The 13,444-nt window shown below is 42.1% G+C and overlaps 1 protein-coding gene across 1 annotated transcript in view; it reads left to right on the top strand.

Annotated features, from left to right (window-relative positions):
• DNAJC5B (DnaJ heat shock protein family (Hsp40) member C5 beta) overlaps positions 1-9,783 on the top strand; it is a 114,029-nt gene extending 104,246 nt beyond the window's left edge. The window contains exons 6-7 of the mRNA XM_080802171.1: positions 9,021-9,079; positions 9,295-9,783. Of these exons, the coding sequence (XP_080658297.1) occupies positions 9,021-9,079; positions 9,295-9,348 (113 nt within the window). The 3' untranslated portion in view covers positions 9,349-9,783. The remainder of the gene's footprint in view (positions 1-9,020; positions 9,080-9,294) is intronic.
• Positions 9,784-13,444: the final 3,661 nt, after the last annotated feature.

Below are 13,444 nucleotides of genomic sequence, written 5' to 3'. Positions count from 1 at the left end.
CAGTAGGTTAAGCCTCTGCCTTCGGCTCAGTCATAATCTCAGGGTCCTGGGATTGAGCCCTGCATCAGGCTCTCTGCTCAGCAGGGAGCCTGCTTCCCCCCACCCTCTTTTCTGCCTCCTGCTCTGCCTACTTGTGATCTCTGTCTGTCAAATAAATAAAAATGTGACTGAGGTAAAATTTCTCATTACCTTGTTAAACTTCATCTCAGAATTAAATTAATTTAGTACATGTAATGTATTTAGACTATGAAGAGACTTCCCCAAGATCTTTTCTCAAATGTCACTTCTTCATAGGCTTTCCCAGACCACCCTATCTAGAACTGTACCCCACCTCATGCTTCCTATTCTACACTTTCTACTTAGTACCTTTCACTAACATACTTTTTAATCTTGCTTATTGTCTGTCTCCCACACCATGAAAACAAAGATTTTTGGCTGTTTTTGTGTCCTGCTGAATCTCTGGCGCTTAAAATAATGCCTGACATATGATAGACTGCCTGGGAATATTTGTCAAATGAGTAAATGTTTAACCTGTGTCATAGAATAGAGAAATTCCTACCCACTAGAAATGGAAAAGCTGCTAGAAGCTTTAGTTTTTAGGGAGGTTTAGTTTTTTGGTTTTTTTTTTTTGCATATTAATATGAATAATTCAATCAATATAAAATTAATGGTAGTTTGGCACCCAATCGAGCCTCTGACCCAATCCAGAGTTATCTTTCTAAAATATTTCAGCACCTGCCCTCCCTTACTCCTCATTAATATGAAGGCAAATCCACTTCCAGAGCACAAGTCCTCCTTCAAGAAAAACCTTTATTTGAGAAACAAAGTTCTCCTCTACAAAACCCCTCTCACCTACGCAACTAAATAACATTGACCTGTATATTCGTTCTGAGCAGTTCTAGACTACAAAGGGCCAGCAATTTAGATTAAATCATGTATAACCAGTTTCTATATAATGAAGCCATTTCCAGACTGTAGATGGCTCAAATTAGCAGTGATTCGCAGAATGACAACTTACAGTCAAGAGTTTACATCTGTATTTTACGCAGCGCTAAAAACAAAGTAGGAACTAATAAACACCTATTGTTTGATGGGTTAATTCTTACAACATGTGCCATTTCTGGGAAAAACCTTTCTCCAAAAAGAGACCTAACCATGCTCAGTGTCAAATAAATGGGAGTGACAGAACTTTCTGGAATTTTCATGCTGTTCAGAGCTGTCCCCAAGAAGCAAAACTAAATTCCCAGAATCAAATCAACAGTAATAGGACAGCTGTTAACACATTCTACTTGTTGCTGGGGCTGCCAACCCAGTTTTCTAATAGCTGAAAATGTTATTATCAACTTCCCCAAGGCCTGAGAACCCCTCAGGCACATCCTCATTCCCAGGTCCAGGAAGAAGGGCTCTTATCTGGTGAAGGTTTTATCCTCCTGAGGAAGCTGGTCTGGTACCTAGGTAATCTCCACTCCTGAAATGATGCCCAGATTCATCCCTTCTCAGAGAGCTACAATGTACTTAATTTTCTGGTGAAAAATAATTAGGGGAAAATTTTTAGTGCAGATTTTCACTTTGGGAATGGAATTCTGACATTTTTCTTTTTAGAATTATCTATTCAGGCATGTATATATTAGCTATTTATTAAACTGGCATTTTTCAGGATTGTTTATTATAATTGCAGAAAGCATATTTCAAAGCTTACCTAGGTTTAAAAGAACCAGATGAAAGCCATCAGGAACTGAAACATAGAATCAATATATAGATTCATTTATTAGAATAACAGTTTTATATAAAATGCCTTCATTTCAAATGTTTCTTTAATATATTTAACATGGAATTTATCTTTTTAAGATTTTTTATTTATTCATTTGAGAGAGAGAGCATGCACTTGCAGGGAGGAGAGTCAGAGGGAGAGGGAGAAGCAGACTCTCCACTGAGTAGGACACATGACATACAACTCAATCCCAGGATTTCACCCTCCTCCCCATCATGACCTGGGCCAAAGGCAGCTGCTTAACTGACTAAGCTATCCAGGTGCCCCTGGGATTTATTTTTTAAACTCAATATATAGCATACTCAGAAAGTAAAATTTTAGCTACCAAAACCTGAAAGATACAGTTTATTCTGAGTAAGAGGGTAAAGTTTTAATAGAAAATAAAATGATTCACTTCTCTGCTTGCCTTCAGCTTTTCTTTGTTCTCTCTTACGTCTTCTCTAGCACATTCCATCCCCCAAACTAAAAGATTTGAAAGGAGGTGGGAAGTGGTGGCTTTTAGGATCACAGGAGCATTTGTATTCGAGCAAGATGATTTATTCTTTCATGAATTAAAAATAAATCTGTCAAATGAACAATAATAACAGTCATAGTACTTAGTACTTGACATTGCCCTAAGAGCTTTTTATTCACTTTATATATTTTATATTTATATATGCACTTAATACACTATCTAAGGGACAATCACTATCAGCATTATCATTCCCCATTTCCAGACTGACAAACAAAACCACAGAAAGTTTAAGTAACTCCACCAAGATCACCCAGCTACTAAAGGGTAGAACAGGCCGGTCCTCAAATCCATGGTATTAATAGCTGCACTATACTGCCTCTCCACCGTGGTCTAATATTTCCAACTATGTTTATCCTTCCTGAAAATTAACTCTCTCCACCTTCCTGCCCAACTCTTTTCCAGAGTTCTCTTATTTTCAGAAAATACTCACTCTGTTTATTATGTACCTTTCTCCTTAACTGCCTTTTGTAGCGTATGATTCCCCTAGGTAATCACCCTTTCTTAATTCTCAGTGTCTTCTTCAAAAGCAAATCCTCAAAGACTCAAAACCCCTGAATCTGAAAGAGCAAATTCCCCAACACTTCCTCTGTCACTGCTTCCTCTTCCTCTTCCCTCCACCTCCTCCTCCTCCCTGCAGCATTTCTTTACTTGGAAAGCCTATGTGGCCTTGGTAGCAGTCTGCCACATTCTCTGGTCTGACCAATGAATAACTGCAACGTTGGTCAAGTGAGTGAAAAGCTGGATTTTCACTTTAAAAGTCAGGGGCGCCTGGGTGGTTTAGATGGGTAAGTGTCTGCCTTTGGTTTGGGTCCTGATCTCTAGGTTCTGCAATTGAGTTCAGCAGGGAGCCTGCTTCTCCCTCTCCCCCTGCTTGTGCTCTGCCTCTCTCTCTCAAGTGAATAAATAAGACCTTTTTTGATCTTCTTTATACATTTATATCTATATATTTATAGTGATTCTAGAATAGTTGATATTAGTAAACAATCCTGACTGAAAATTCTGGTAAAGTTCCTGCCATAATTTTCCAGGACTGTAGACAGTGCTAAGAAAACTTTTAATGTATTTGTAAATAGCAAACATATATAGGGCACTTACTATGTGTCAGACACTTTCTAAGTGCTAACTATAGATTAATTCATTTAAGCCTCACAGCAAACCTATGAAGTTGGTACTATTATTTCTCATTTTGCAGATGAGAAAATTGGAGCTGTTAATTAACCTGTAACTTTAATAATAAGAGAACCAGCATTTGGACTCAGGTAGTCTAGCTCTAGGGTCTATCTGCTTAATTATTATATGGCACCTGGCACCATAAGACATTTGAATTCTGTAAAGTTAGCTACAACTACTTATTTAATATCAAAACAGTGCTTATACTCAATATGCTTGAATTTGTCTCTCCCCTACTAAAAGTGAATACTGATGCCATTGTGAAAAGCATGTACCCTCCATACTCTGGAGATCTACCTGTGCTTTTATTTTTCCTTTGGCACTCACCATGGATGAGCCTACTATAGATACCATTTATTGATATCTATATTATTGATAACTTATTGTCTGTCCTTCAAAATGTGTATTCGATCAGAGCAGAAGTTTGTGATCGTTTTGCTTACTGTTGCTCCCCAGCACTAGAACATAGGTACATGGCACATAGTAGAGACTGAATAAATGTTTAGTAAAGGAATAAATATGAATCTCTGAAGAAAACCTCCCTGCAACATCTTTTCCCAGCCCCAGCCCCCCTCTCCCCAAATCATATCTTTGGGAAAGACTGTATGAACAACATGACAGTTCTGCTTTTCCTCAGTGTGAAAGACTGCAGATGAACCTGAAGTCTTATGGAGCCTTGGAACTGGGTGGGTCAGTCTTGCAATCTCCCTGTAGTACAAATGGTTCCTGTTAACCTCCTTAATGGAGGTAGAGGCTGCAGGCTAGTCTCATTGAAATCTTTTGACACAGTGATTCATCATATAATTCAACATTTAGTTTGGCCTGATAATACTATTAATCCTCATTATTCACAGATTCGATATTTTGCAAATTTCCCTACTTGCTAAAATTTATTTCATGGTCATTCACAGTAATATATGTTAAATAAGTTTCCTAGGGGTGCCTGGGTGGCTCAGTGGGTTAAGCCTCTGCCTTCGGCTCAGGTCATGATCTCAGGGTCCTGAGATGGAGTCCCGCATCGGGCTCTCTGCTCGGCGGGGAGCCTGCTTCCTCCTCTCTCTCTGCCTGCCTCTCTCTCTATTTGTGATCTCTCTCTCTGTCAAATAAATAAATAAATTTAAAAAAAATCTTTAAATAAGTTTCCTAAACAGTAAGACATAAAACACATACTGATCACTTAAGAAAAATGTTGTGAACAGAGGCCCACAGGAACTTAACATTGTATTTCCCCTAGGAGCAATGGTTCTGTATTCACTAAACCACTGTTTGTGGTGACTATATAGAACATAACCACCACAAATAACATAAATACATTGTATCTCCCCTGGAGTTCTCTGGAATGGTTCCCTTTCTGACTTTGGAAACTCTATCTCTGTGGTTTCTCACAACAAGCAAATGTTCTCATTCCAATCTTGTGGAATCCTTGGAGATGGTACACATTTACAGAAAGTCATGGATGAGCACTGAGTAAGCCTGAATTCAGCCCTGGTCACCCAATCTGGAGAATCATCCTGAAGAAATTATTTAACATTTCTCGGTAGAGCTTCCTGAACTGTGAAATGGGTTCCTCAGCTGAAAAGAAGAACTTGAAAGTTCTTTCATGTGTGTATATGTAAGGTATTTTTCACGTTGAACAATGTTTATTCCCTTCCCATCTCAGGGTATCATGAATAAATTTTGCGGAGCACCATTGCTAATTAATAAATCTTAAGGATTTGATCTTTGAGTTCTAGAAGTAAGAAGAGAGTTCCCTTTAATAAATGGAACACTGGTAGTCCCAGAATGTCCTGGTTGTTGTCTAACCTTACCTAACATCAGAAATTGCCTTTCGACCTCCTTCCTCCTGGAAAGCAGTCCAACAGTCCAGTCTCTCTAGTTCAAGTGTCCATTTGATGACAGGGAAACCAACTAGTGCTAAGGAGAATCCTGGCTGGTGACTGAGCTCTCATCTGCCATTACTCAACTCTGTTCCTGAAGGTAAGTCATTTCATATCTTTGGTTGTCAGCTCCTTCACTTCTAAGCAATTTTTATGAGATGATAATTATGAAACTGTCTGTTTCATAAACTGTTGTATAAAATAACTTGCATATAGTTAAACAAAAAATGCAAATAATACCAAAGAAAGCAAATTTTTTTTTCCTCACCAATACTATCTTAGTTTCCTAGGGTTGTCTCAAAAAATATCATAGACTGGGTGGCTTAAACAAAATGAATTTTCTCACAGTTGCGGAGGCTAGAAGTCCAAGATAAAGTTTCAACAGGTTTGATTTCTTCTAAGGACTCTCTCCTTGGCTTGCAGATGGCCACCTTCCTGCTCTGTGTTCACATGGTTTTCTCTTTATTCATGCGCATGTCTGGTGTTTCTGTGTTCTAGTCTCTTCCTATAAGAACACGAGTCATTCTGGATAAGGGCCCACCCTAATGACCTCATTAAAATCTAATTACCTTTTCAAAGGCCCCTATCTCCAAATACAGTTACATTCTGAGATATTGGGGCTTAGGGCTTCAGTATTAGAATTTGGAGAGGAGTAGGGGAAAATTAGTCCATAATATATGCCATCAATCTCTCAAAATTGTACCATATTTTAGTTTGCTTTAAATTTGGACCATGAATTCTTTATAAAGCTCTTTGTATTTTTTTTTTCAGAAATTTCTAATTATCTTTGGTTTGCAAAAATGACATGCTTGACAGTATCTCTAAAGTCTTCCTGGTCCTTACTTAATGACATTACTACTGTGAAAGAATCCAGTTTCTTTTTGAAAGATCATCTTTGTAGAACCTTCTGACCTTTTTTGTTTTTTTCTTAATTTGTCTTGATTGCTTTCTTGGCCTGCTGAATCACTGCCAACTTGGGATTTAAGTTCCTTGGTTGATTCCCTTTTTTCTTAAGTTCTAGGTTTTCCTCTTTCTTGTATTTTCTATGCCCCCCCCATTTTGCCATCATCGTCGTCGTCGTTGCTGTTGTGCTGAAGTACATCTGTGGCAGACAGAGATTTGCTGCTAGATTGCTAGATTGCCTTTCAAGAACTGCCTAGCTTCAAGGAGGATGGTTAATTGAGAGCCTCCAGGTGTTAACTCCTTTAGGGTTTACCTTGGCTTTCCAGAGGAGGTTTTCAGCCTTTGGCCAATGACTGAGCAAAGTGACTGTATGAAAACCTGGTCATTCCTACCCAACTCAGGACTCCTCTAAAAGGAAATCTTTGCTCTGTAGGTACAAAGGCAGAGACTATTGGGTCTGCATTGCTGTGCCCTAATACTATGTAATATTGTATACCCCACCCCCCAATTTTCCATTCACAAGACATTACTCCCCACTATAATTCTGTATTCCAGCTGTGTCAGCTTTTGCTTCCTAAAGAACATCATCAGTATGACGTCTTCAAGTAATGTTTATTTTTTTGTTTCAGAAAAGAATCATAGGATTTAAATTTTATGATGCCTCACAAGTGTGACCTATTTGTTCTCATAAGTGATTGCTACTTTGATTATATAATTCTGGTGATGTGGGAAACAGAGAAGAAAAATTATTAAATTTCCTTATCCACTGACAAGCCCTTGAAACAGACAGAGTGACTTTCCTCTAGGGACTCAGCTGCTTACACCTTAACACTTTGCTAAGGACAAAGGGCAATTCTAGCTTGACGGACCCCTACCACCAACCAGGAGACTGTAAGTCTACTAACAATTCCTTCGGAAACTTCCTTTACCTCTAAACCCTCCAAAATAGTGTTGACAATCATTTCCAAGCATATGGCCCACTGATACACATCTAAAGCGTTTCAGGACAAAGGTTTTATTACCAGTAATGAATAACCTTTTTCCAACAACAGCTAGCCCCTCAAGGTCCTGGAAACCTTGCTTCCAAAATCCCTTAGAGACTTATGTCATCCCTGACCTCCTCCCAACTTGCAAGTATATAATGGACCACTCCTCACAACCCCCAGGCAGCAGCTATTTCTGCCCATGGGTCCTGTCCCCGTGCTTTAATAAGCCACCATTTTGCACCAAAGATGTCTCAAGAATTCTTTCTTGGTCATCAGCTCCAGACCTCACCCCACAGAACCTCACTTATATTCTAAGACTTCATCGCTGGGTTCAAAATTATTTCCCCACAGAACTTCAAGGGTCTTGCTCTACTGTGTTCCAGCATCCAGTATTACTGAGAAGTCTGATTATAATCTGATTCTCGTTCTCTTGTAGCTAGGCGATTTTTTGTTTGTTGTTCTCCCCATCTCTGAAAGCTTTTAGGACTTCATCTTTTCTCAATGCTTTTACATTTCACAAGGCTGTCCAGGTCTGGTTGTTCTTCATTCATTATATCTGGATGGCACTTTTGATCTGCTGACTAATGTCTTTCTTCCACGCCTTCCCATGCATTTTCTCTACTTTCCCTTTCTGGAAGTCTAAAGCCTTGTGTCTTCTGGGCCTATCTCCCAGGCTTTTATATTTTCTGCTCTCTATATTTTTGTTTCCTGGGAGGCATTTTCCATTCTATCTTCTGTATCTCCAAATTTGATCTTTAGCCATGACCAATAGGTTATTTTTCACTTTGGCAAACTCTTTTCGTTTGCTATTTCCTCATTGCTCCTTTTTTTTTTTTTTTTAAGATTTTATTTATTTATTTGAGTGAGAGAGAAAGCGGTGGGGGATGGAGAGACAGAGACAGAGGGAGAAGCAGATCCCCAGCCGAGCAGGGAGTCTGATGTGGGACCTGATCCTGTGACTCCAGGATCATGACCTGAGCGGAAGGCAGATGCCCAACCACCTGAGCCACCCAGGAGTCCCTCACTGCTTTTTTAAATATTACCTCCTACTGGTTTTTATTACTGCAATAGCCTCTTAGATGTCCCTAAGGATACCAATTAGCAATTCAAAAAACAGTTCTGTACTATATGCCTTGCATTATCAGTTTCCTCTTGAATCAGTTGTGTGTTTATCTTGGACTTTCTTTTTTAAGTTGTTTCATCTCAGATGTCTGGTAGACATTTGTTCACATTCTTGAATAAAGGACTACACTGATTTGTGTCTGTAAAATGGCTGGTCCTGCGGACATGCAGGCTTTTACATTAATGGTGCCTGGAAGAAAACAGCCATGCTGCCCTCAAACCCCCCAAACTACTAACTCAAGGAGAGTTATTCTCTGGGAGTGGGGTGGGTGGCCTTTCTTTCTCTCCATGTCTGTTATTAGGCTCTACTCTTCCTCTCTCTCCAGCCCTGTATTCACCCCCTGGGCTCTCCCCAGGCAAATCTACTCTGCTTAAGCAGTTCCCTAGGCAGCTCCACCTGGGACAAATGCAGCAGCAACTGCAAAATATTGTGGGCCTCTGACCTTTGTGCTGTTGCCTCTGTGCCTGGAGCCTCTCGTGAGCTCCACGGAGAGAACAGTTTTGTCTGCCAGCTTCTAGAATATGTACTTTGAGCCGTGTTTTTCTCCATTCTGGGTTGTGTGTCTACATAACCTCATTTGCATTCCACATCCCAGAAATTATTTAAAATCTCAGGTTTGCTCATTGCAACTACTGTTGTCTTCCATCCATAGACCTTTTCTTTTTATCTTTATTAGCTTTCCATTGGGATCCCAGGAAGGAGGAAAGCAATATGTGCCCAGCTATATGGCTACAGGTGAGTCAACCTTGAGGGGTGCATGTATTCCTGACCCCCGGACACAGTTCAGGGGTAAAGGGTGAGCATCTGAGACCAGAACAGTGAAGAGTTTCCCTGTCAGGATTGAGAAAGAGAAGTGAGTCTCTGGTTGATAGCTTAGTCTGTTTAGACTGCTGTAACAATATACCACAGACTGGGTAGCTGTTAAACAATAGGTATTTTGTTTCTCACAGTTTTGGAGGCTGGAAATCCAAGACCAGGGTGCCAGGATGATCAAGTTCTGGTGAAGACCCTCTTCCAACGGTCTTCCAAGGGTTGCAGACTGATGAACTTCTTTCTTGCTCTGCCCACACATGGTGGAGGGGGAGGAGGGATTTCCCAGGGGCCTCTTTTATAATGGCACTCTTCACCTCCATGTCCTAATTACCCCTCACAGGCCCCACCTCTTAATACCATCTCCTGGAGCATTAGGTTTTCAACATGAATTTGGGTGTGTGTCAGGGAGAGAAACAGACATTTGATCTACGGAGATAAATGGTGAGGGGAAACTATCAGGAATTGGGGCGGGGCTGGTAGCACCATGTTGCCAACTGACCACTAGAGAAATATAGTGAGGCACACAGAGGCACTGAGAGAAAAACCTTAAAGAAGCCCAGTTACATTTCCTTCTTGGTTTCCCTAGGACAAACTTGTACATTATAATAAATGTCTCTCTGACTTACATTAGCTCTGTGTGAATTTCTGTCACAGAATAAGAGAGCCAGAAATAAGAGAGAAATAAGAGAGCCAGAAATCACACACCATCTTGGCCCTCTTGGAGAGTGTTACTCTGGCTGGCTGCTGGGGAAAAAAACGCAAGAAGGGGATAGACCAGGAAGCCAGAATTTCTCCCACAGTGCAGTGATGGCCATGACCTTGACCTCTGCAAATAATAAACCCCTTAGGTGTAAAATGAGGAGAAGGTAGGAGTAAGATGGAGGCTCTTTCCTTGTAGCCTAATTTTCACGGTTCTGTCAACAAACTTGGGGGAAAGGATGCAACATATGTCCCCAACTTCCCACAGAGGTGTTTTTTAACTCTCAGAAAGAAACACTATGTAACTTTAAACATGTATCAGTTTGTTTTATTCAAAAATGACAAAATGTTGACTAGGAAACAAAAATAAAACCCATCAGTTTGTTCAAATGGTCTGTACTTGTGTCTACCGGTTCCCCAATTTCTAGCTTCCTTTAACCGTTTGTACACCTTTAAGGAAGCGGCTTTCCCACTTAAAAATTAGTCCTTTCCCCTAACTCCGTATTTTCTCTCCCCTAATTTATCTCTTCCCCAAGTTCACATTGTATTAAAGCTTTTACTTTTGGGAATCGCTGTCTTACTTGGGAGATTTAAGAGAGAATTCTAAACCACTCCCCACAAATAAGATCAATAACTTCAAAATAAAAACTCAATTTGTTCAAACCCACATGACATCCTCTTGGTTAAAAGACCCTCGAGGGCAGAACCCAAGTCGCTAGGTGGTTTTTCTGCTTTGCTTACAACGGAGAAGGCTCAGGACCCTTTTTAAGATAAAATGTAAAACAGGAACCTGATCAAAAAGACATTGTGAAAAGAAAAACTTAACTTTCTTTCCTCTGCAAAGTCGGGGGTGTGCGTGGGCCCTTGCTCTAGTGACTCAGTGACTGAAGTCTTCAACTATCTTAGAAGACCCGAAGAAGGAAGCTGCTGCAGAAGCAGCAGCCTTGGGATTTCAACCAGCTGCGTGGCGGGGACTGCAGGCTTCATTTCCCAGGTCCCTCACCTGGCTTCCTACCTAGAGCCCTTGAGCGGCTCATCCCCCACCCCGCTTTCCCCAGCGCCTCTCCCCACACCCCCGCCGGGCCGCAGCGCTCTCCCGGCGGCCGCCGCAGGGTCTCCTCGGGGCTCGAGAGTTCGAGGAGGTCGTACCGGAAACGCCCGCGCGACAGCTTTCTGAGCTCAAAGTGCGGTAAAACACTCTTGGCATTTGTGACTTGAAGAACCCTAAAAAGTAATAATCCTTGGGTTTTTAAAAAATATATTGCGATTAAAAAAAAACCGAGCCAGGCAGGAGTCGAACCTACAATCTTCTGATCCGTAGTCAGACGCGTTATCCATTGCGCCACTGGCCCTGCACACGGGAAAAAACTGAGGGGAGGTACAGATTACAGAGTGGTAAGGCCACACTCGACAGTCATCCCCAATGTAGGGTAGTAAAGGAACGTGACGTCGGATTCTCTGAGCCTAGGCTCCACCAGCCCCGGACACATGAAAAGGTTGGCGGGGGGACGCTCCTCCCCCGGGGGTCCGGATTCCACGAGAGGCAGCCGGGTGGTCTTTCTGCGCACGCGTGAAACAACACACGGGCATTTGCTCCCCTCCCCTCCCTGTTTCCCAGTTACGCATGCTCTATTCAACCTCTAACCCGCGGCTGTACTTGCTCGGGCTCCTGAGTTTGAATCTCAAGGGGCACCAGCGGTTTGCCCGTCCCTTCGATAGCTCAGCTGGTAGAGCGGAGGACTGTAGCTGACTTCCTGGTAAGAGACATCCTTAGGTCGCTGGTTCGATTCCGGCTCGAAGGAGACACTTTTTTGTTTTTTAATACCAACTTTGTAGGATTTACGGCCTGTTGCACGGGTCCCCTTCCCCAATACACATAACATTCCAACGAACAGTTGGAAATGCTTGCACTTTCTCTCCAGTTTTGGCCTATGGCAGTATCCCCCGTGTGAAATCTTTGGTGAATCCCCGCAACGTGCGGTCCTAGTAACAAAGGCCGGAGTCCGCACTCCGCGGGGCGGAGGCCGGCTCCCGGCCTTCCGTCTCTAAATCGTCTTCGGCGTTCGCGAGTTCCCTGAGGGCACAGAGGAACGTCCCGAGCCAGCTGCGGGCCCTTCTCAGCGCTCTGTGGAGGGCGGACAACGCGAGCGCCCGTTGCAGCTGCCGTGAGGAGCCGGGGGGTTCGCTAGAAGCGTATCTTATGGTCAACAAACCTGGGAGGCACGAAAGAATCGCGGTAGAAAGCACAAAAAGCTTAGAAAGTAAACATTAGGAAGGAAAGTCGACACCCAGCCACCCCGCTCACTTCGATAGCTCAGCTGGTAGAGCGGAGGACTGTAGGCGCTTATGCCCGTAGCCATCCTTAGGTCGCTGGTTCGATTCCGGCTCGAAGGAGAGGGGTTCCTATTTTTGTTACTTTGCCTTTATCTGTAGGGCAAGATCAAGAACACAATCAAGAAAAATATAGTTTCTGTTTCCAAATGCTCTGACCTCTCTCTAGAGGAAGAGATAACCGTCCGTGCCCAGCGGTGGGGGATTAGCTCAAATGGTAGAGCGCTCGCTTAGCATGCGAGAGGTAGCGGGATCGATGCCCGCATCCTCCAGTTTTTTTCCTCTTCTCTGGTAATTTTTTCTTTCGATTCTCATTCAACTCGAGGTAGAACTTAGAGTCAGCCATCGGGCAAGCGCGAGACGGGATGAGTTTGAGATTACCGCTCCCTAGAACTTCCTAAACGAGGGATTATGGGTGTTGACGGAGTTTAGTCTTACAACTTAAAAAATCTTAGACCCGTTTACTTTGGGAAGCTCACGAAATTGCTTTTTCTGTGCAAAAATGGCTACGGCTTGCAGTGACCTCTGTTGCCAGTCTCTTTGTGATTTGTGATTGATCGCTGCACTTCCAGAGACCCATCTGATACTAAACTGCCCATATTTAGGGGGAACGGACAGAAAAAAACACCACCAAAACCCACAGAACTTGGAAAAGGACGCTAGCTAGCTAGCTACCTTAAACTTATGTTGAGCCGAGGAAGCGAGAACTATTCCGCTTCGTCTCAACTGACCTCCGTGGAGTGCTCAGCTGTGGGCAGATCTACTAGGACAGGATAAAGCAAGAGGAAGGGGAAGAGAGGTGAGGACGTGGAGAGGGGCCTAAACCCAGAGACCTGCTACTGAAGGAGGGTTCTAATGCCATTTTCCTCCTGGGAAGTAACTGTGGAGAATTGGAAACTAGCACTAAAAAGGAATTAAATAAAAACAAAACCAAAAACTGTTTATTGAGCATAGTCTGTTTTGTTAAAGACAAGACAAAAAATAAATGCACACTCACTGAAAGATTGGGAAATTGAGAAGAACACGCACAAGGCTTTTCTGGTAATAAATTCTCCCTATCCTAATTTACTAGACTATAGGTATTAAAAAGCTGTTGAAACCATACAGCAGTTCTCAACACAAAACATACATTTTAAAAGACAAAGACAAAGGCAGAAATATTAACCTTTTTTGAGGATTACAATTAATACATGACAATTCTTTTATTATATAATTCTTTGTGTTCTAGGCAACCTATACTTGTTTGTTACCAATGTG

This window comes from Martes martes (assembly GCF_963455335.1).
Source record: "Martes martes genome assembly, chromosome: 4".
Lineage (NCBI taxonomy): Eukaryota > Metazoa > Chordata > Mammalia > Carnivora > Mustelidae > Martes > Martes martes.
This window is presented reverse-complemented; position numbering and strand designations above follow the sequence as displayed.